Source organism: Colias croceus, chromosome 27 (genome assembly GCF_905220415.1).
Source record: "Colias croceus chromosome 27, ilColCroc2.1".
Taxonomy (NCBI): Eukaryota; Metazoa; Arthropoda; class Insecta; order Lepidoptera; family Pieridae; genus Colias; species Colias croceus.
Genome location: NC_059563.1, coordinates 5,210,316 through 5,235,664, shown reverse-complemented (window position 1 = coordinate 5,235,664; position 25,349 = coordinate 5,210,316). Strand labels below are relative to the sequence as shown.

The 25,349-nt window shown below is 35.0% G+C and overlaps 1 protein-coding gene across 20 annotated transcripts in view; it reads right to left on the bottom strand.

Annotated features, from left to right (window-relative positions):
* LOC123703764 (serine/threonine-protein kinase MARK2-like) overlaps window positions 1–25,349 on the bottom strand; it is a 194,426-nt gene that overhangs the window by 32,050 nt on the left and 137,027 nt on the right. For 19 of the 20 annotated variants that reach the window (XM_045651911.1, XM_045651909.1, XM_045651906.1 and 16 more), the window contains 5 exons: window positions 2,889–2,988; window positions 2,389–2,537; window positions 1,763–1,870; window positions 918–1,040; window positions 358–493 (listed from right to left, as the gene is read on the bottom strand). In XM_045651911.1, coding sequence (XP_045507867.1) covers window positions 358–493; window positions 918–1,040; window positions 1,763–1,870; window positions 2,389–2,537; window positions 2,889–2,988 — 616 coding nt within the window. Of the gene's footprint in view, window positions 1–357; window positions 494–917; window positions 1,041–1,762; window positions 1,871–2,388; window positions 2,538–2,888; window positions 2,989–6,163; window positions 6,275–25,349 lie in introns of those variants that run through there. The other variant, XM_045651912.1, reaches the window with a different exon arrangement.

Here is a 25,349-nt window from a genome sequence, read left to right as displayed (position 1 = left end):
TCCTTTGCGCTTGCCGCTGCAGCGGCCGGCGAGTGCCAGAACCGACTCGCTATTGTTTTACTTGCCCATTACAGAAAGATTTAAGTGTTAAAATCTATTCCATCCTATATTGACTGAATGTCTGCTCTTTAAATCAGTTAATAAGGATATTGACTAAGGGTGCCGGTCAATATCCTTATTAATTGATTTTAGCAGATAAAACCAGTCAATAAGGATATTAACTGACCCCCTTGGTCAATAACCTTAATAACCGGTCAATAAGGATATTGACTGGTTCAGGGTTTTGATTGTAACACATACATAGAAATTTAATAATTTCTGAGTTTGAGTTTAAGTTTGAGTTTGATTAACACATACCTTGAAACAGTTCAGGCGCCGCATAGGGTGGCGAGCCGCAGAACGTGTCGAGTTTGGCGCCCGGCGTGAACTCGTTAGAGAAACCAAAGTCCGCTATCTTTATGTTCATCTCGCCGTCTAATAGCAGGTTTTCCGCCTGGAATTTGATACATTTTATGTGAATATTGGTGATTTTTGAAACATTCATTTTATACGCTGTGAACAAAACGGCGTAATTAAAGCAATTGACCAGGATTTTTTTGCCAAAACCACTTTGGCATCTTGTTTTGTGACAATGATTGATGCATGTTGAATAAACGTAATTAATTCCTATTATGCCGACCGTGTCGATAAGAATTATAGCCCCTGTTAAATATATTAGATTGTTTATCACTTTTACGATCTCATTACAATCTTTGCTTAGTTCAGTTTCCACAGTACAAATAATACAATCTCTAAATAAAAAACAATACGCCCACAATTATCTATCAACGAATTTTCTATCCTATTTCACTGACTTTAAGGTCCCTTCTCGCTTCTGGCATTACCTATCAAGGTATTTTCGACCCTATTGCACTCACCTTAAGATCCCTGTGTATGATCCGCTTTTGATGACAGTACTGTACCGCTGAGACGATCTGTCTGAACTTCGCTCGGGCTTCCTTCTCTTTCATACGACCGTGTAGTACTAGATAGTCGAATACCTGGTAATTTCGTTTGAAAATTATATGAATGCTCACTAAACAGACTATTAACTGTCTATTTCTGATGTCTATTTAACTGTAATTGTTATTTTAGAAACCTAATTGACCAGTTGAAAGCAAACCTTATCCTACTTGTTAATCTATACTAATATTATAAAGCTGAAGAGTTTGTTTGTTTGTTTGAACGTTCTAATCTCGGGAACTACTGGTCCGATTTGAAAAATTCTTTCGGTGTTGGATAGCCCATTTATCCAGGAAGGCTATAGGCTATATATCATCGCGCTACGACCAACAGGGGTCGAGCCACGGGGGTGAAACCGCGCGGAGCAGTTAGTTTATTTCTAAATCAATAAAATTAATTTGTAGTCACACAATTTTTTCACTTATTGTGTCCAGAAAAATGACGACACATGCTTTTATAATTTACCAACAAACGAAGTCAGTACACAAACATTAGTGCTGATTTACACAGGGTCAGTAACTGACTACAAATTCGAGGCAAATCAGTGCTGACCCGAAAAAAAACCCTGTGTAAACAGAATTGAAGTCAGTACAGAGGCTTGAAGTCTATGTAAACAGTTAAAGACGCCGAAATTCGGCGCCGCGACTGACTTGTCTACTGACCCTGTGTAAATCAGCACTAATAATTAATTGTGTATTGTAAATGTTAATAAACGTTTAAACGAACAAAAAACAATTACATGTCAAATGAATATACATACCTCACCGCCGGAAGCGTACTCCATCACTAAATATAGCGTCTTTTCCGTTTCTATCACTTGGAAGAGTTTCACTATATTTGGGTGATCCAGCATTTTCATTATCCGAACCTGGAATTTATAAAATATTGTGTATTAGTTTTGTTCATTATATCGTAATAATCAATAAACGGTTTAGAATCTTTTAGAAATATGATTATCTATTGGTTGTACATAAAAAATTTCTAATAACTAATTTCTGGATTATCCCTTTTACCACGCCATATTATGTACCTGTTATATGTTAGCACATAACTTAAAAGTTAAGGTATTATCAGTTTTGGCAGCTAAAATGTATTATGTGTGCCTTTGGTTTTTGGGTAATAGGTTTAAAGATACGCAGCAAGCTAAATAAAATAGTTTTGAAGCCACAATTAAACTACAACCATACCCAAATGTATATTTTACATTGCGACTTTACATATTATGTCATTTTCTATATCATTTCTTTATATTCAGATTACTCTGTGTACTCTGTGCATAATAGACTTGCCACAATCAAATTGCATTATAACAGTCGTATCAGCTTTTTGTCTTACAAACTTTTTATATCATATTTTCATATCATTAAATAAATAAACACCACCCACCTCTCTAAACAACTTCTGCAACGAGCCGGGGTTGAGTTGGGTCTTATCTATAATCTTGATCGCCACCTCCTTGCCGGTCGGCACGTGCTTGGCCAGTTTCACTTTGGCGAAGTTGCCTTTGCCTATCGTCTTGAGCAGCTTGTATTTGCCTGAAAGCGTATAAAATTGATAAGTAAGTGAAAATAAAGCTAGGGGAAAATCGGTAAGAAAATGTTGTCTCGCAAACTTCATACGCGGTACGGGATAATCAATTAAATTTTCTTGTAAACACTGAAATTCATTTATACCACTACAAAATGCATTTTATACATTTTTAAGTCTTTCACGAAAGCTGTGTACCTCTGACATGCAGTAAAAAACAATAGTGACGCTCCAAGATTGTTTTTATCCCGAAAATCCCACGGGATCGGGAATTTCCTCTGACTACGCGGCCCAAGTTGCGGGTGATTAGTCTACCTGTTTATAAATAAGTGAATGCTACAAATGCTATGTGTACTTACCAATGTGCGGCTCTTCGGAGGTCCGCGATCGCGACGAGACCCGCGACCCGCATCCCGACGACGCGCCGCCGCCGGCGCCGGCCGACGTCTCGGACGCGCTCTGAAATTTGCAAAAATATATACTTAGAACATTGTCTTATATATTTGTTAATAAAAATAATAAAACCTAATAAAAAAAAAATGTGTGCGTGCACTAGTGTACACACGTAAGAAGTGAAACTTCTTTATGACCTTATTTTTCAAAAAAATATTTTCTATATTATGCAACTTTACAGAAATACGTCGAATCACGCGTGGTAGGGCCGTAGGGATAATGTGCGGACCCGCCTTATAAGATTGAAATCAAAAGAATAAAACGCTTTTTGAATCGGTTAGCAATTTAAATGATACATTGTAGTATCATCAGCCTATAACACTTCCGTAAACAGTAATATATTTACTGTAATGCGTTTCTATACTATGGTTGTTGTGCTTGTTTAAAATTTAATTTTTAGCTAAAAGTTTGCTCAAAACAAATTACCTATAATATCTCCATAATTGTCGGAGCCTACTAAGTGTTAATCCATACACCATAAGTCATAACTCCTCAACTATCAACCTAACACTATAATACTTCCCAAAAACAATATATGTGCACTAAACAACGAATCATGCATACAAACATACACACAAGGCATTAATAAGATCTAGGGAGTCGAGAGGTCAACGCTCCACGTTACGCAGGTATACACGGGGTCAATGACCCCGGGTAACTTATTGAAGACGTTTTCTATTACAGCCCTTTTCTATTACAATCCATTCTATTATATATTAAGAGTATTTGCTAATCTAATATGTACGATTGAATGTGGACTTTGACCCCTTTTTTGTAAGTTTGCAAAAATGTTGGAAATACAATCGACTTTGATATAAAACACTTTTAAGTTAAAAGAGCGAGGTCAAATACAAAATTCTTTGTTATTGAAGTATAGTCATTGTTACCTGTTTAAATTGCAATACGAACAATTTTGTATAACAACGCAAAAATCATCTAAGTACCTATTTTAATGTTTATTTATATTAAAACACGTGCAATATTCAATTTAAAGTATAAATTATACATTAAAAGGTCATTAAATCAGTGTCTACGTCAACATAAATAATTAATTTAGCTATTGTATAGCTTGATAAATGAATATACATATACCTATTTATAAGTAGAGCACATCTAAATAATAAGAACCGTTTACACGTAGAAGATAGTTAAATGTATAAGTGTCCAGCTTGTTTAAGGCATGGTACCGACTTCAAACCTATTTAGTAAATAGTAAGTGTCATAATGATAGTATACTAACTGTACCTTGTCATGAGAAATGAGAAAAACTAGATAAAATCTTGCTCATCTTGTTAAAATGTAACCTCCATCGATGTACAACTTTTCCGAGTTTTAAACCGTATTCAAACCAACTTAACAATTTTAATGTACAGCTATTAGTTAGGGATACATCGCCCATTTTTGCAAGTGACTACTATCAAGCTAATTTTCCGTTTGTAGCTTTATTTTGATGAGACGCCCAATAATTTCGAGTACGAAAGTCTCGATTGTGGTAGCTAACAGAGATAACAAGGATAAAAATTTTTGATTTGATGGTTCTCAAATATTTATTACTAACTGATTTTTTTTTTTTTTTGTTCAATCTCAAGATAATTACCTAAATTATTCGAAAAAATATTTGTCCTACAAAATCTATGGTTGGTTCAAAGAGTCCCCCTTTCCAAAGTGTATCGATAACGAGTTCATCATAAATGATTACTAACAAGCTGATTTTTTTGTTTTCACTTAGTTAATGTTTATATAATTCAACAGACATATTGTCCTACAAATTGCGTAATAAATATTTGAGAACCATCAAATCAAAAAATTTTTTCCTTGTTATCTCTGTTAGCTACCACGATCGAGAGTTTCGTACACGAAATTATTCGTTGTCTCATCAAAATAAAACTACAAACGGAAAATCAGCTTGATAGTAGTCACTTGCAAAAATGGGCGATGTATCCTGAACTATATCTATAGTATACATGATAGGTAAATGCTATGTATAACAACAATTAAACATTTGTAGAAGAGAATACAGAATATTTACAAGTATCCAAATATGTATATTTTTTATTATTTATATGAAAAAAAAACGCATGCATTCCCTCAACTTATCTACCTACTTACCTACACATCAATAAACTATATCCCTACCGACCACTACTATGAAATGCGGGTCACTCTTATAACAAAAATAAAAGACACCAGCAAGTTGGATCGATAGCGCCTCTGGCCGTGCCGACTCTTCGAATCGAGTAAATGCGTCCTACATTTCGATCCAAGATAATCTAGATAATACAGATGTTACAAGATGAAAATTGTATGTAATTAAATAAAATCTATGACGTAAATGATATGAAAAATATGTATGCACTTTGAGTAACAAACAGGTGGAATGTATGCGGAATTCTACTATGCTCGTGAAACATAATTTTGACATTATATTTATTTACATAACTACCGAGATTTTATTTCATACTAGCTTCCACCCGCGACTCCGTCCGCGCGGAAAAATTAAGATTTTTTTTTTCTACGTATTTTTCCGGGATAAAAAGGATCCTATTTTATGCCCAGGATAATAAGGTATAATTATACCAAGTTTCATCGAAATCGAACCGTTAGTTTTCACGTTATGCCTGAACATACAGACAGACAGACAGACAGACAGACAAAAAATTTGTTAATCACATATTTGGGCTTGGTATCGATCCAGTAACACCCCCTGGTATTTATTTTTTCAATATTTTCAATGTACAGAATTGACCCATCTACAGATTTATTATATGTATAGATTTTTAGACTTATAACTATAAGCAGGTAAGTCAACCCATAATATATAGCCCCGATGGTATAGGGATAGATATATGGTTAGGTCGAGCTTTTAACATATAGTTAATTTTCATACAAATAAAATATGTTATATGACAGTCTGTATCAAATCATATATAGTCACTGTGTATCTGTATGAGATAGATCCGATGTAGTTGCATCGTGCATACAAAATGTTTATTGATTACGTATTCCATTAGTAAGTATCTACTTGAAAAAAGTTGCAGCATATTATTGTCACCTGTTTTTTTAGCGAAATTTTTGCATTTGAGATGAGGTCGTACAAACGTGCTAGGACGAGGAATGTCGCATAACATTATAAATGTAACATAATATATTAATTACATATGCTTCACCAACACAAACGTACCCCATGCAGCTTCTCTATCGCCTTCGCCCTGCGCCTGCGTCGCCACAGCTTCGAGAGGAACACCGGCGCGAGCAGCGGCAGCACTCGGTTGCGCATCGTTTGGGGATTTATTTTAGTAGCTTGACTAGCGACTTCGCGACTTTTAATTTGCGACTTTGCGACGTGCGACTTGTGACTTTCTACTTAGGAGTTAATTGAGTTCTTATAAATTATTAAGCGTTCGATACACTCTTTGATAGTGTTGAGTACAATTAATGTCCTGTCCTGTCCTGGATTTATTATTGTAGCTTTTTATATAGCTTTACTAGTGTCTTTGCGACTTCCGAGCTACAATCTCTATACCTTACTTGGAATTGGTTTGGTGTCCGATACAATTGTTTTTTAACCTTATTTTATAAGTGCGTTTTGCTTGAGGATATATTTTTGTAGAATTTTATAGAGCTTATCTTGCGACTTACGACTTGCGACTTACGACTTCTACTTCTGCACTAGCTCTTATTCTTCACTTCTAGTTTATTTACTTTCGGATTCGATCGTTATTTTGGTTGCGTTGTGTTACTTAATATTGCGTTTTATGATTAGAAACTTAAGTGCAATTTCGTGTTTCTGCTTGCACAGATACAAATATTTAGGTGGACAAAAATCTATAGATATTATTACTTAAAAATTTTAATTGAGCTTATACTAATAACTTATACAAAATAATATAAAATAGGTCCTTTTGATAACATGTAAAATTATTTTTTTATTACTGGAACATCGCATATAGCTGGTATTATTTGCGCATCATTTATCTTAGTAATAATATAAATGCGAACATTTGTATTTTTCATGCCTGCAGAGGCCTATAGTGGATATTGATATACTGTTTTACTAATTAAGTTAGAGCAGTCTATCTATATATATAAAACTCAAAGGTGACTGATATAGTGATCTATCAACGCACAGCCCAAACCACTGGACGTATCGGGCTGAAATTTGACATGCAGGTAGATGTCATAACGTAGGCATCCCCTAAGAAAGGATTTTAGAAAATTCATCCCCTAAAGGGGTAAAATAGGGGATGGAAACTTATACCATGAAAATTTATCTTTTCCACGCAAGCGAAGCTGCGGGCAACAGCTAGTTCACAAATTAAACGGAAGAATTTTTAAATCTAGCACAGTATTTCAATCTGCATAGCAACAGACAGTGCTAATGGACGTAGCTGTAGTTGACCCATTTACAAATGAAAGGACAAAAACTGCACGGACGAAATAAAAACATGGAGCTCGAGCTTTGTATAAAACTTAGTTATTATTTCCTCTCCTTTCAGAAATTAAATCAAAATTCTAATATTATACAATCAATCGAATACTCAAACCTCAACCGTATAACAATTAACAACACTTCAACAGTTACTATTTTGTTTATTTATCTCTACATGGCACATATTTACGTTTTCTCTACATAAGAACCATCGTCGTACTTCAAGGAATATTATAAAAAAAGACTTATCGAAATCGGTTCAGCCGTTCACACGTGATGCCGTGACAACGCGAAATATATATAGATAAGCAACGTTAATAAGGAAATACATATTGTTTTTTGGACAACACACATCCTCACCTCACACGTCCACACACACACATGAACAATCCCTACGTCACAAGTACACACACATACACAAGCACGCTCACACACACACACTGTATATCGACAATTACATAACAAAAACAATTATCCTATATAAAGCCAAAACAACAGAAACACAGTGAACTTATAACACGGGTCATGCTGCGTGATGGCCGCACGGAGCACGCAATAAAACTGATTTATATTATTCACACAATTATTATGTTGTACATATTATATTATTGATAACTCGAGAACGAATTCCCTTGCCGTTTGTAAGTACGATTGTTGTAAAATTACTAATTATTTTTTTTTATGTATCGGATATAGACTATCAATTTCACTTTAAGCTTTAGTTAAGTTGCTACATATTTTGCATTTGTACTTTCGTCTTACTTCGTCTTACTTTAAGTTATATATTTTCTTATTTTGAAAGATATAAAACCCTAATTTTGAAAACAAAGACTACTGAATTAAGTGTATTATTACACATATTTCCGTATCTTTAAGAAAAGCATCGTTACCTCCTTTCAAAATTGGTTTCTAAACTTCAACTACTTACATTGAATAACTCCTAACTCGAAGAGTAAGAAGTTAGAATTTCCACAAAGTACGTTATCGCGTTCACGTGCGAAAACTTTCAAATAATATTATGGATTTACACGTGTCCAAAGTTGATATAAATATATCTGTACTTTAATATATAAAGCTGTAGAATCAGTTTGCTTGCACGCACTAAACTCAGGAAATACTGGTCCGATTTGAAACATTATTTCAGTGTTAAGATAGTCCATTTGTCAAGGAAGGCTATATGCTATATGTATATCATCACGCTAAGACCAATAGAAGCAGAGCAATGCGGATAAAACCGCGGGGCACAGCCAGTATGATATAAGACAATACAAATCAATGTATAATCTATATACCTACATAAACATAACTAAGATGTAAGCGTCAAAGACTATGGCTATATTGTAATTACTGATTGCACATTAAACATTAACTTGTGACACAATAATGTAATTATCGAACAAAAAACATCATTTTTTACACATCAGCTGTTACGCACACAGTCACGACGATTCATGTGTGTGTGTATAAAGATATACATAAAACAAATGATATACTTGTGTGTGTAATGTTTATCACAAATACGTGTAAGTTAATCGGATGATTATGCTATCTCATATAATTAGAAACAAAAGAAGGAGACGAACTTATATATTAATTATTAATTACATTTAATAAAAATCTAGACCAAAAATATCATCACGTTTTGTCCGCAGTAAAAAAAAATGTTAAGTAGGTAGATTAGATTCACTCGATTAACATTTTACAACAGAACTAGCGAATGCACCTAAAACTACATAAGTAAATACAATTTTGAAAACATAAAACTTAAATATTTCCCTTTCTTTTGTTATGACTGATATAAACTTTTACAAAAATCAATGACCAATCGCCCCTAAATAATCCAATAAAACGAATTTAATAACGTGATTTCTTCAATTTGTCTTTTGACTCACACCTCAAAGAGCATGGGACATTTTAGTATGAAGCCTGGTATACCTACCAATTTGCGATAAAAAAAAAGTCATTTTGGCGGCAAGAGATGAAACATGTGCCAATCGATAGTAGGGGGAAAGTGCTATGAAAGGGACACGTTTTGAATGGGACAAATCCAATAACTTTCGTTTAGAAATAAATAGGCGGTTTTTTATTTCTGCATTGTGGCAACATCAGTCCATAGAGAATATTGACGCAACTTTCATTCAGTTGTCAAATGTTACAAAATGGCGAAACAGCGTTGAATATTTTTGTGCCCCAAAGTAATTTATATAATGTTTTCCAGCTCTGTTTTTTGAATAATTATTGAAGTTTTTAAAAGTGGTTGTTTCGCGAACTGAATAGTTGGTTTATTACAAAAAAGGTGAGTTTATAATTATATTTAATTGCATGACAATAATTTTTATTTTAAGATTATAATTAAAAATGTGTGTTAGTCTTGTTTGGGACAGTTCCACTGGGCTTGAAAGGGACGTCCCTTTCGTGGCTATATTCTTAATGCTAAGCATGGTTGTGGATTTTTCTTTAAATTGCTAATTTTGTTTTTGGTTATAATTAAGCAGGCAAGGTCACCTAACATAAAGATGCCTCCAAAAAAGAAGGAACGAGTTGACCCCAGAGTAATTGAAGAAGCCGTTAATGAAGTAATAGAAAAGAAAATGAAAAAGATAAAAAAGAAAACAAGAAAAAAGGTTACAGAAGAAAACTACGAAAAAGACCAAGGTAGTCGTTGAATCATCCAGTGATAGTGATCGCACAATTTTGAATTTTGATTCCAGTGAGGATTTTTCTGATTGCAATAATGAAACACTACAAAAATTAAGAAAAATTTCAAATACGCAGGAGGACATAAATGTTGTGTCTGTAAACAGAAATTTTCAACTAGTAAGGAAGACTGGTTCCAATGTAAACTTTGCCAGAAATGGGCAAATGAAAATTGTGGAGTAAAAGGCGTCTTTAATTTTTTTTGTAGCTTATGTCATTAATACCTATATTACTTAAACTCCACTCAAAAAGTAATTTTGATCTCATTTATTTTGTAAGATTACTTTCATGATACTTTATATCACAATTATGTTGTATTATGTAACTTATCATCAAGAATTTGGTACATGTCCCTTTCATGACTAGCACTGTCCCATTCAATACCACCCAGTCATGAAGGGGACAAAATCAAACATTTTCTTATTTGAATATTATGCTGAATTGATCACAGAAGAAATGATTAGAGTTATTTTTTTTTAAAGATAAATAAATATATTTGAAGCCTAGATGAAAGTTTTTTCTTTATCTCACATATATTCCCCAAAATATACACCTATATAATTTTGTCCCATTCATGGCACCTCTCCCCTACATCAAAATACAAATAGGAAATACTCTTTGGTAAAATGTCGTAATTGATACGGTTTCGGAATAAATAAGAGTTTAAAAAAATTTTTTTTTTTTTAGTTTTTTGAATTATTTGTTACTTCTTACACTTAAACGTTAAGACAAAGCATATACAACTTCTAATTTGTAATAAAAGGGTTTCAAAATGTTGTATTACTATCAAAACGAAAGTAATAAACCAACTTTGGGCTAGGGATACGCACGTGCGGTGCGTCACTTATCGACAACCGTTATCGATTCTTAGAAGGATGAAGAATAGTATACGTTGGCGTAAGTGCGACAGAGAGCGCAATAGATACTTTGCTTTTGATGGTAATGTAGCATTTTTAAAAACCTTTTATTACAAAGTTTTATAATGTTTACCTTAACATTTAAGTAAGAAACATTAAAAAGTAAAAAAAAAAACTTATTTACTCCAATACTCAATACTCAATAATTTATTTGCATCCGAAACTGAAACTAAACTAATCTTCATCGTAACTAACCATATCGATAACGGTTGTCGATAAGTGACGCACCGCACGTGCGTATCCCTAGCCCAAAGTTGGTTTATTACTTTGGTTTAGATAGTAATGCAACATTTTAAAACCCTTTTTTTACAAATTAGAAGTTTTATATGCTTTGTTTTAACCTTTAAGTGTAAGAAGTAACAAATAATTCAAAAAACTGAAAAAAAAAAAATTTTTTTTTAACCCTTATTTATTCCGAAACCGTATCAATTACGACATTTTAACAAAGAGTATTTCCTATTTGTATTTTGATGTACTATCGATTGGCACATGTTTCATCTCTTGCCGCCAAAATGAAGTTTTTTCAAAATTTCCAACTTTAGGTATACCAGTTAGGTTCCTTGCTTTTTACATAAAATTAAAACTCACATACTACATACAGACATATAAAGCAATACATACAATTATAGTAGAGCCATTTTAATAGGCAACATTTGACAGTTCAACAAAATTCAACAACGTAACCTAGTAACGACGACATAGAATAACATGATATTTCGTTTTGTTAGAACTGCACATTTGCTTAACTTTTTTCAATTACGATTACATATTTATAATAATAATGACCGATACAAGTAATTTTAAGATTTCATTTTACTGATAAACCATCCTAAACATAATAAACAATTTCTGAATTGAAGAACTGACGTCGCTACAATTTTGTGTCAATAAACCTTTTTTCTTTTTAAATACTAGAGACGTTACTCTAAAAATCGAAATCTGACATCTAGAATCGAATGCATTGATTACTTGTGAATAAAAATCATCATAAATTAATAAATTCGATTGACAAATGTTTCAAATCCGTATCGATTAATACACTTTAATCGATGTTTTTAAGCAGGTTACCTCTCTTCGAAGATAAAATTGATAGACGTCAAATGTTGCCTATTAAATTGGCTCGACTATAACATTAAAATTTCGACACAATCGCTTCGAGGAAACATAACAAAGACTTTTTTTTGTATACGTTCATTAACCTCTCAATTATTTAATTATTTTAATACTAGCTTCCACCCGCGACTCCGTCCGCGCGAAAAATTAAGAAAAATTAAGATTTTTTTTCTACGTATTTTTCCGGGATAAAAAGTATCCTATTTTATGCCCAGGATAATAGGGTACAATTATACCAAGTTTCATCGAAATCGAACCGTTAGTTTTCACTTGATGCCTTCACATACATACAGACAGACAGACAAAAAATTTTTTAATCACATATTTGGGTTTGGTATCGATCCAGTAACACCCCCTGCTATTTATTTTTTCAATATTTTCAATGTACAGAATTGACCCTTCTACAGATTTATTATATCTGGGGGCACGGTAGTGCCCCCGCCAAGACGAGCCAAGCGAACAAGCGAAGCGCACGGGCACTACCTACCTTTTCTCGAAGCGCTTCGACGTTTTTTTGAACCCTCATAACTTGGGTTTGGATTATGCTAGATCAACAAAATTTTCGGGATATATTGCCAATAGCGGACTTATTGAAAATATTAAGTTTTAATTACATTAGCTTTTATACTTCAGATTTTATTTATATCTAAAAAACGCTAATTTCGTCACTGACTCACTGATGATCATCAAAATTCTTAAGGTATTTCCTAATGTCCTAGAAAGCTGAAATTTTGTATGTAAGCTAGTATTAGCACACAAACAACAAAAAAATTATAAAACTTGTAACTTTCATCCCCCAACCCCTTAAACTAGGGGATGGGAGTTTGTATGAGACCTGTAATTTTAAATTAAATTTTGATGACGCTAGAGGTCTAATCTAATTATCTAAAACTTGGTTCCCCTAGATATATATATGCATAGGTACTCCTTGTTAAAAAAAAAAATTTAATCGACTTATAAAATTTTGTTACAAACAACTTACAAAAAGAAATGAAATCCCACCAAAAACATTTTCATGTAAAATGTTGCCAAGACGAGCCCATATGACTCGCACTGTCAAAAAGTTATCAGATCTCATGTAGAGACAAGCTTCTAACACTACACGCCCTAACTCTACAAGGCCTAACTTCACAAACTCTATTCCTTAGTCAAAATATGTGGCTTGGCCGTTCGTTACTACAAGAACTATTGTATGAACAGTGAATTAATTAATTTTTCACCTTGCGCCGATGTGAATGTAGCGAAATGGCCAAGCCACATATTTTGACTAAGGTGTAGAGTTTGTGAAGTTAGGCCTTGTAGAGTTAGGGCGTGTAGTGTTAGAAGCTTGTCTCTACATGAGATCTGATAACTTTTTGACAGTGCGAGTCATATGGGCTCGTCTTGGCAACATTTTACATGAAAATGTTTTTGGTGGGATGTATAGATTCTATATCACTCTTCTTTAGGTCACTGGGAGCGGTACAAAGCCTTTGCGTCATGATTTTACGATATTACAATAGAAATAACAAATTTTTTATGATAACAAATTGCTTCGCTTATTAAAATTTGATGCAATATTTAAAGGGTTTGATGTTTTAAGAAAATATTAACTTGGGGAAAATTGCTTTGTCCTTTTTTTTAACAATGTACATATTATTTAAATTTTAACTTTCGCATTTAAATTATCCACTATACATTTCGCAGCCTAAAATGGGAATGGGACTAAAGCAATTAATTAATTTTTCGAACGTAATTGATTAAAATAACAATTTTCCCTGGTTACTGTGTAAAAGATAATTAAATTTTATTTATGTATAATTCAAGCCTACATTACATAAAACCTGATTATATTCTACTAGCGCATAATCAATATATCTCATACGTTTTCCAATTCACAAAATCACCAAAGAACCGAACCGAATCCACATATAGCTTCCAAAGCTACGTATAAACAATCGATTTTCAAAATCGAAAGTACATCACAATGTCTCGATGTATCGAACACCGACGGCCGACTGGCCTGTAGGTGTACACATCTACAGGGTGCTATAAAAAGCACCCTGACCACTGGACCAAGAAACATCCTATAGGTAGGGCGTGAAAAAAACTCAACCGTTATGAATTTCATGCGACCGCGTGTAACAAGTCGACGCGGGTCCGCTTGTTGTTTAACGATTTAATCGCAAGGAAATAACAAGATACACGCACGGTCCTGATAAAAGTATTTTGTAAGATAAACTAGAAAATACACAATGAATTATGAAACCAACCAGCCTCGATCTTATTAAAACACACCAAGAAAAAGCTTTACTACATAAATATAGCTACCTAATACCTATATACAGTTTAACATTAAGAATCTTAAGACGAAATACAATCGTGTTTGTGCACCTTTTGGGCTACGCCCCTTGGGTGGAGCATAAGAGCGCGCGGGACGCTTCACGAAAATCCCCTCGCCATGCCACACAACTGAATAGATGACGGAAACATACGGAACTAACGGAGGTTCAATGAACTTTACTTAAATTCTTATATTCGCGCGGTTGAAGCCGAGTAAAGCGATCCGGCAACGTCTTTTCGTTGCCGGACCCATCGGACTAGAAAAACGACCTTTGTTCCTTTGCACGAAGGTCGATTTTTTATTGGTACAAGTCTGGTTACAAAAAGTGAGCTTGCGACTAATTTATTTTATGATGAAATGATTTGTTATTGTTAGAATTGTCGCTACCTATGTAAGTTATTTGAAAATCTTTGTAAACAAAATTTACAGTTTTTCGTCGTGGGGACTTTACGTACAATATGATAATAAAAGTACATAATAGACGCTATTTACGTTTGGTTTTTTTTACATAAAATATAATATCATATTTGGCTAAAATGTACTTTAAGTGCCGTCGAGTTGGTCAACCAAAATTTTTTTGGGCGAAGGTCTATGCCTAAGTAACTGACCCGTAAAATCTTAACCTGCGGAGATTTATAGTTTTTTAGAAATTAATTATTAAATTTTCATAATTTTTCATACAATTTCGAGCAACCATCTTGACATTTGTTTTTTTTTGTTGCGTTTCGTTTTTGCAAATACAACTCTTATACCCATGAATTTTTATTTAATTAATTTACATGTTATTCAATGTTTTTAGCCAAAATAAAATTGTTTTTATAACAATTTTATAGTTATTTTTATAGCTCACTTGCTTCAGTTTTTAAAATCGATTAACTTTTACTTTTAGTATTCAAATAGGTAGCGAGGAGCGAAGCGACGAGCGTGTTAAGTTAACTCTTGAACTGCCGCACGAGCCGAGCGAGCGAAGCGAGCGTGCCGCGGTAGCGGCCTGCGAGTGCCAGAAGCGACTTTAGGGCGATTCCCACTCAAACAAAAAAAACTACGTAGGTTAAAACGTACGTACGTAGGTAACGAAACGCAACAAAAAAAAAAACAAATGTCAAGATGGTTACTCGAAAGTGTATGAAAAATTATTAAACTTTAATAATTAATTTCTAAAAAGCTATAAATATCCGCAGGTTAAGATTTTACGGGTAAGTTACTTAGGCATAGACCTTTCTCCAAGAAAATTTTGGTTGCCCAACTCAACGGCCCTTAAAGTACATTTTTACCTCATATTTATTGAAAAAATCAATAACAAAAAAATATTATTTACAAATTTGATTTTTTTTAATAAATATATCCGACATTTTGATATATTTAATATCAGATATATATGATATATAATAAGATAGAATTTTGACATTTGATATATTATATAATATAACATAACATAACAGATATTTTCGAATGCTGGTTTTGGTACTATTTTATTGTTCCAATGTTTATCTTCTTGATACGACTTTCATTTTTTCTTCTTCACCTTATTCCGTAAATAAATATGTCTCTTGCTCGTCGCGCTTCGCTGTTAGAAATAAACATACATACACAAATCAGTAATATTTATTGGAAGATGAAATCTCAAAAAATAACTAAAACATTACTTATCTATACCAATAATAAATAAAATTATAAATAAAAATAAAGACGGAGTGCATAAAATTATAAAATCTTGATTTGTGCGTTGCTCAATTCAGACTTAGTAAACATATTACTCCAAAAAATTAAAATAATATTTATTACTAATTATTACAAGTAAAAATAACTTTCAAATTTTGATTTATGCGTTTCTCAAATTAGACTTGTAAATATACCTAGTACCTAATCAATATATTGGAAGTTGAAATCTTTGGACTTGTAGCGGCCTAAAGACATAATAAATATAAATAAGCATGATAAACATCAAAATTACCTATTTGGGTTCAATAACTGTAGTTTTTTCACCTGCCTTCGCAACATTTTCTTCCTAATGTTCTCACCATCAATGTTTTGGCCACCAAAATTCACCATGTTTATGAAAAACTTTAGTATCACTAACACTAAATCACGTATGCGAGTAGACAACGGCACCGCGCGAAAAAGTTGTACAGGACTGCTCTCTAAGACGCGTTAGCGTCGACTAACAGGAGGCAGAACGGCTGAAGCGACCGGCCTACGCGCAATTTTGTGCTAATAATTTATAAATATATTTTTTTAAAATTACTGATGTATTAAATGTAAAATCTAATCCCGCACGTCTCTCAAGAATTGAATGGAGGTGGATGTGGATAAAGTTTCATTGATATTACTTTACTATTGTCCAAATGAAATTGATTGACCGTTTAATTTTTAGGAAACTTCACAACGTTTTTTTATCGAGGCAAATTCTTTCAATCGTGTTTCGGTTCCCGCACGTCACTAGACAAACTCTTTAATTAAATAAATCCATAAATAAAAAAAATCAAATTGGTAGTTTTGGAAGAAAAAAATTAATTCTCCGTGAGCTCGAAACGTCTGTTTTGGGTCTCATTTCACCTTAAATAAGTTTTAGCTCTATGCGAATTATAACCTCAAAATAGGCAAGAACATATCTCTCAAGTATCTCAAGCAACATAATATGAGCAAGTTATACATATTTCCTTTGTAATCCTACCTACAATGTCTCACATGTGCGAACTTTGGTAACTACATAACGATATCAAACTTCTGTAAGGATCACCAACCGCTACATAACACCCAGCTTAACAACTATTTACTATATAGCTATCCTTTGTAAATATGCTTAATATAATCATCAAGTAATTGTATATAAAGTAAATCTCCATATAACATACATTTGCGGAGTTGATAGCTAGCAACAAAGCATGTTGATGTGTTCTCGCTCGAGGAGCGACAATATTTGAACAAAGTTTCTACATTGTTTGCTATTAGGAGGCCCTTAGTTTGTTTGTGATAGCATAAAATCGTGCCATCTTATAAATTCATCACCACCCCTCTTCTATCCTTCACCTAAAGACATCACCTACATCATCATCATCATCACATCCGCACATCATTCAAAACCATACAACACTAACGTTATGTATCTAACTAGCTTCACTAGGTACCAGGGCACGATGACACCAAGGAGATTAGCGAAATCTAACGACCGTCGAGAGATTAAACTTAGCTCGTTTAGTACGTGCATCGTTCTTTCCTTGTTAATGATCATATTATTATTATTATTCTATATAATGGTACAGCGTCCGTTAGTTTTTTACCGGTTGATTGAAGAGTTGAAAAAGACGATTTGGCAAATTCATGAGAGAATGTTGTACTTTGGTTTTTTACGATTCGAAAAGATATTGAATATAAATCTACAATATAAGACATGCATTTAAAAATAGCTAGAATGACCGGTTTGAGATTTGAATTAATCGATAAAAAATCCAATCACTTCAAGATTTCATATGCATTTATCTCACGAATCGTGTTATAGGCTGAATATTATGAAAATAATACTTATTTGCGTTCGAAGTATTAATAATTTAATATACTTATACTTCTAAAATGTAGGGCAGATAAAATTAAAATTATATTGTATCAAATGTTATATAACACATAAATATAACACAAAAAATACTCACTAATCTATAAATAGGTACAAACCTGGCCATAATCTTATATTAATGTATATTTCATACTCCAACCTTTATCCATGTTAGAAATACGTGCACTTTTCTCGGTGACTTACCTGTAAAGAAAAAAAAATATATTAATATAAATTGACAATTAAAATAAAACGTACACAGGCAAATTATAGAACCGCGCTCAAAACTGATTAATATTTTCAAACAAAATTAAAATGTATCGTTAACAACAAACCCTTCCAATTGCATATTAAACCCAGTTTAACCAACATCCTAAGTCCTAACATCAAGCCTCCATGAGAACCTTCGTTCAAAACGTTTTAAGATAAAACCATCATACAATTTAATAGACTACTTAGTAAAACCACGTTTAAGCTACTAACAGCTCATCAAAGACAAGGTACGCTATCTATAATTAAAATCTTCACCATTCCTGTTATTAAACGGCGTTATACTTTAAACGGTGTTTCAATAAAGTTTAAAATAATCTCTAGTTGATTGGCGATATTAATCAAGGTGTATATCAATATTAATCGCTATCTTACGAGTTATTTGTTAAAATATTAATATCTATGTGAAAATATTCCACTGGCGCTGTTTTTTCTTAATATATATTTTGTAACGCCACACTTGACACACAATTAATTAACTTATTAAGGTAAAGATATTATGTTGTTTTAACAATGTTGGTGTAGAGTTGAAATTTTACGTCAGCTGTAGCTTATTTGTGTTATATTTTTGCGCTGGCTTGGTTTACAATTTAATTTATCTTAACAAAATCGAAAATAATTCTACGTCCGAAATCCGCTTAGCAATTTCTGTATTTTTTTTTAAAAGGCACGTCTACTAATATCTACATTCAACCAAACAAATATGGACGCGTTCCTCCTAGTTTACAGTGACAGGTAATTACAATGTTTCACCCCTAAATCCTTATTTTCGTTGGGAACATTTTTACGAGCATTCCTTTATTGTACTACCGGCACATTAAATAATACGTTATCTTTGTACACAACGCGATAATTTAGTTTTTACTGCAGATATGACTCACGCCTGCATCACTTACCTAGTACCTACGTTATACGAAAAAAATGTAACCTCTTTTCGCAAGGCCAAAGTAAATTAAAATTATTTCTGCATTTAACAACATTTCCGCAATTATTACTCGTTTACCTATATTACAACTCTTGCTGTATTATATCATCATACCTACATACAAATTATACATTGCAATTTGCAAAGCAATCAAACCCTAATGATAATATATCTTTTCCATTTAATAAAACATCTCATCACACTCTACCATCAACAACAAAAGTGCACGCGAACAATACATTATTAAAATAAATAAAAAAACAAAATTCTTTGGTAAGATTCAAAGATACCAAAGTATCTGTCGCCTTACTCCATGACGTGACGGTATTGCCATGACGCGACCTTGTAATTTTACACTCAACGCGCCTAAAGAAGTTTTACTTCAAAAAAAAATCTAACAAAACTTTCGTTGCGAACGGTACCGGAGATACGTAATTATCCGGATATCCGCCGCGCGGTGGGAAGCTTGCAGAGTGGGTCGCGTCGTGCGGTATATTGATACCACATTGTGTTCGAACAAAGGGTACGCGGTTACAGTATCGGTGTATTAGCCGTTGTCGCGAAATACGACGGTTTAACTTTAAGGTGTACCGTCAACAAATAAATCTTTCAACAAAATATAAATGTTTTAATTGGGTAGCCGATTGACACAAGCTAAAACAATTTTGTTTTAAAAATAGTCTGTGTCTTTTGATAGCAATAAAAAATTGCCCATTTATTTACCTCTTAAACCAATACAGCTATAAAGCTCATAATTGCAACAAAAAATAATTATCAATAGACTCGAATAGTTTGTCCTTCATTCCTCAAAACTATAACACCGAACTGTTCAATCACACCTCATCACAAACAAAAAAAACGTTATCATACTGCATTTTCTTTCTCTAATTGCAAACTGCCGCATCCATTGCAACCTACCCCCTGGATCATTGACCCGTTCGCGTATCAAACGAGAGGGGGGGAGATGCCGGGAGGGGTGGGGGGCAGTTAGCGCACTCTTCAATTAAGAGCTTGCAAACTTCCATAGAACAATAAAAAGAGAGAAAAAAAACGTTCCTTTTTTTTCGCGTAATGCTGTTCGAAATAACCTTTTCTTTTGAGTATAATGTGCTTTACCTTCATTTACATTTCTAAAGCGTTGGATATTGTTTCTAATGAGGAACGTTAATGGCCTATCGTCAATCAGCATCGTCGGAATGTGTTAACATTTTGTGAGATAATTTCAATTAATTATCGAGATAATTTCGTTTTAATTCTAATATTTATACGCAAACTGTTAACATAAATGGTTCAAGGAATTAAAGCTGTAAAAACATAACTTACTTATAGCTAATTCAATCAACCAATCTTTGTTGTGAAGCTCTTCTACACGACTGACCATTATTATAATAAATATCAAACAAATCAAGTTAACTAAAATATTATTTTCATACACCATGGTCTAAGATCCGAACATAAGGCGAAATTCAACGGCGTGATAATAGAATGAGACCAATTTTATAATAAATTTAGTCTATTAAAAAATGTATTATCTTGATACTGCAATTAATTAAAAAAAAAATGTTTTTTTTTTAATTCATTAAAAATGTTCTGTCCAGGATTTTCCCAGTCAACCCATTTTAATACATTTTTTAATAGACTAAATTAATTATAAAATTGGTCTCATTCTATTATCACGCCGTTGAATTTCGCCTTATGTTCGGATCTTAGACCACCAGTAAAACCTCAATAAATAAACGAATATCATGGAACAGTATTCTAAATTATTTCTTCCAAGAAGTAGATTGGTTTGCAGATGAAATTCAATACCTAATCGATTCTGCATCGTGAGTAACCTAGTGACCAACTAGCAATACAGAGCTACGGTAAACGCCCCGTAGTCAATACTTTTCTTATAAACTAGTCATTGCCACGGCTCTCCCCGTAGAAATTCGATAATTATATTGATACTAGCTTTCCGCCAAATAAATAAATACAACATGCCTATTGCACGGTGACTGCCTCCTTGGTACAGTGGTTGACGCCGAGGAGTCCTGGGTTCGATTCCCGGTGGAGACGAAGAAAAAAAAATGTCTCGGTCTGGCAGGACACAGAAGACTGATCACCTACTTGTTCCTAAAGAAAATCGATCAGTGAAACAGATGTTTAATGCATCTGCCCCTTACCCCACTAGGGGACATGGGACTTCACTTATTGCACGGATAAATAATGTGACTTTCAAAAGTGCTTCTAACGATGTACGTACCTATTATATTTTCGAATATTTATGTTTGTAATAACTTACTTCAAACATTACTTTATCTAAATGTTAGATGACTAACCTATATCATACAATTACATCTACATAATATGCATTTCTAAAATAGTTATTTTCTTTCACACAATACCAAACTAACACTCCCTCCTAGTCATTACCGTCGACCCTCAGCTAATTGGCACGTTAGACGAAACGTCGTTTTAATACCTAGCGCGAATCGTTCTAGTCTAGAATCTAGATGGAGTTAGTGCTTACGTATCTCATTTAGTATTAACAACGATTGTTCAAAGGCAAATACCGAGCAAAGTTTTATAGTATTTAAACTGAAAACAACCTTGTAAAAAATGTAAAGTCAATACAAACATTATTATAAAGAGTTTGTTTGCTTGAACGCCATAATCTCAAGAACCATTATTTTACTGTTAGATAGTGCAACTATCGAGGAATACTAACTATAGACATGTATTTTCACACTCAAGACGAATAAGAGCGAAGCAATGCAAGAAAAACGGCGGGACACAGATATTACATAATATTTATGTAAACTGTGGTGAACTTTACTATGACACATTTAATGTCTTCACTCATTATTATGACATTAACAACTACAACAAACGATTACAATACCATTAACACAATCGCAAATTACAATCTATATATATAAAAGAAAGTCGTGTTAGTTACTCCACTTATAACTCAAGAACGGCTGAACCGATTTAGCTGAAAATTGGCAGGGAGGTAGTTTAGAGCCAGGAGAAGGATATAGGATACTAAATACGTACCACGGGCGAAGCCGGGGCGGACCACTAGTATTACATATAGTGCAAAATCAACTCAACCAAAACGAACGATCGAGGTAAATAGCAATTGCAATAATCACTACATACATATTATAAAACATATCAGTACGTTTGTCTGGTTGCGACAAACACTAAAGTCTAAAACTACTGCACCGATTTTCATTGCATTATCACCGATGTGACAGTGTGGCTCTATAGTCTATACCAAGAATCTAATTTGTTATAATATATATTATTATAAACTTATTTGTTAAGTTTTAATCAACGCGGGCGGACATCTAGCATACAATATACAACCAATCGCGCCTCAAAACCATCTTGCCGTGTTCCCACGCGATCCAGCCTGTCTAGGTGACCTACATATCTGAATGTCTAACTATAAAGAATAAGCATAGTATAAAGAGAACCAGTAAGTTATCTTCGAACAAAGGTACATCGCGCCGTTTGTATGTACGAGGAGCGCTTGGCCACACCCCTCTTCAAGTACGTATGCAAGCTTGACGCACGCACACAACGCCGCTCGGTTCCTTCTCATGGACAGTTCTCATCAGGGCCGCGCCATTGCTGTGAGCGGTCGGTATTTATTTATACAATTATTTACAATATCAACGTGACAAGTGACAACCCTGCGCCTCACGAGTTTAGGTACCGTGCGCTCCTAAACGCCGGGAGTTGGCCTACTTTTCTCTATATACTATGGTACAAGCTATACTCGCGTGCCTAACTACGAGACAGCGCTTTCAACTTTTCGCTTGGCGGTAACCTATTTTTAGTCTAAGTTCTGTTTTTATAACTGGGTGACTTTGTTTTCGGTACACGTTTTGTATGTTATTTATAACTCTAGTCGCTTGATGATTTCTAAAGAGGATATAGAGATGAAATGTGAGTGAAAGTAACTTATATACTTACCTAATTCCTTTTTAATCAAAACTAAAGTACATTTGTAAATTGGAATGTTTGTAAAATACAATTGCAAGAAAATATTGCAAATAGTAATTAACAGTAGTCAACAATTTAATACGATTAGCTCTTACATAATTTTTAAGAGTCAGCATAAAACATAATATGAATGAGAAAGTTTGTTTTCTTTACTATTCGGATATCACTCGCTGCACTTATGTAAGTGCTGATTTACACAGGGTCAGTAACTGACTACAAATTCAAGGCAAATCAGTGCTGACCCGAAAAAAAAACCCTGTGTAAACAGATTAAAAGTCAGTACAGAGGCTTGAAGTCTATGTAAACAGTTTAAAGTCGCCGAAATTCGGCGCCGCGACTGACTTGTCTACTGACCCTGTGTAAATCAGCACTTACAGTCAGGTTGACTAACTATATTAACATTTGATAGCCCAATTCCTAAGAAAGATATACATTATAAACTATAAACTATTTATCATCACGCCATTATGCGAAGGAATCATGCAAAAATAGAGCTACGTTTTCTAGCAAAAGCAAATTATTTATATAAAGCTTAATATTTTGTTCAATATTGTGAATAACAAAAAAAATCATACATGTAGCTACAATACTGCATTTACGTAAACACAACACTATGAATAGAAAGTCGAAATTGCATGCACAACTAGTATATAAAAACACACTTTAAACTGTAACATTTTCCACTAGAAACCTAACCTAGGGTATAATCCAACCCCCCCATCAGTTCCAAGCCTTGTCGTGGCCGGGGGGGCTCAGTAGCTTGGAGTGCCCTTGTGTACTCTGAGTGAAGCTAATTGGACGCGGAGGGGCTGAAAGGCCGGTCTGTCGTCTGACGACACGATTGGTTCGACGGCCAGGGATCCATATAGCTGGCTGGCTGGCTTGAAGGCCGGCTGGCCGGGCTGGCTGGAACCGGCTGGTCACACCGGCTGCCTCGCTGGCTGGCTAGGGGGCCGGCTGGCAGGCTGGCTGAAACCGGCTGCTCCACCGGTTGGCTGGCTGGCTGCTTTGGACGGCGGCTGGCTGGCATGCTGTCACCGGCTGGTTGTCCGGCTGGCTGGCTGGCTGGCTGGATGGCTGGCTAGCTGGCTAGGATCCTCCGGGGGGCCAGGATTGGCTCAGGTGCCGTTGTGGTACGGCGAGGGATGGCGGCTAGTGGTCGCGGCCTGGTAATTTGGCTGGGCAAAACGGGGTTGGAAGGTCGATCGGGGCTCGTTTGGGTCTCGTTCCGACCGACTGGCAGGGAGCTGCGCTTTGCGGCGATGGATGGCGGCCAGAGGCCGCGCGCGTTGTTTTTTGTTGGTAGTTTAACTACCAACAAAACAGGGGGCGGGATCCCGACGCGTCACTATTGTGACACGCGGTGACTCCTGTAGGTGGGTGTAGGGCAGCGGCTGTCCTGAGACAGCCGTCTGCCAACTCGTAATCCGGTCCGTGGGGCCGGACCGAGGGCCGCCACCTCTGGTGTGAGGTGGGGGCTGCGAGGGAAACCTCTATAAAAGTGCGCCGGAGGGTCGTTTGACGCGTGACTCACGTTTCGGAGGGCCTTTCGGCGCGCGTCCTTCGGCCGGTCAGTGCTGGGGTCGAGGGTTTGGGGAACGCCGATGATGGAACGGGGAACAATCCATCATCGGCGAGTGGGTGGCGTGAGCTCGTGTACGGCTTGCGCCACCCCGGGGTGGGCATTTGGTGGAGGGCCTGGAAACAGGCAAGTGGCGGAGAGCCTGGAAACGGGCAACTGCTGGGCGGGACATGCGGAAGATTGCGAATGTGTACCCGCATCCCGTCTAAAGCAGCGCGTTGGTACACGGTGGGGTTTTGGTCGGTAGGAATCCGACATAACCCACGGCTCCTTCCCCGGGAGCCGTGGGTATCTTAGGCAAGATTTCCCCACTTGAAAAAAAAAAAAAAAAAAAAAAAAAGGGTATAATCCAAAGATGAATGTAGGCTATTAGACACAAAGGAGACGTTTAGTCGTTTGTCGCCATTATCGAGACACGAGGGATGGGAATACGATGCACGGGGGATCATTATCTTTCTTTATACTTTTAAGTAAGTACTTTATTCATACTATAATATTATAAAACTGAAGAGTTCTTTTGTTTACTTGAAAGCGCTAATCTCAGGAGCCACGGGACCGATCTGGA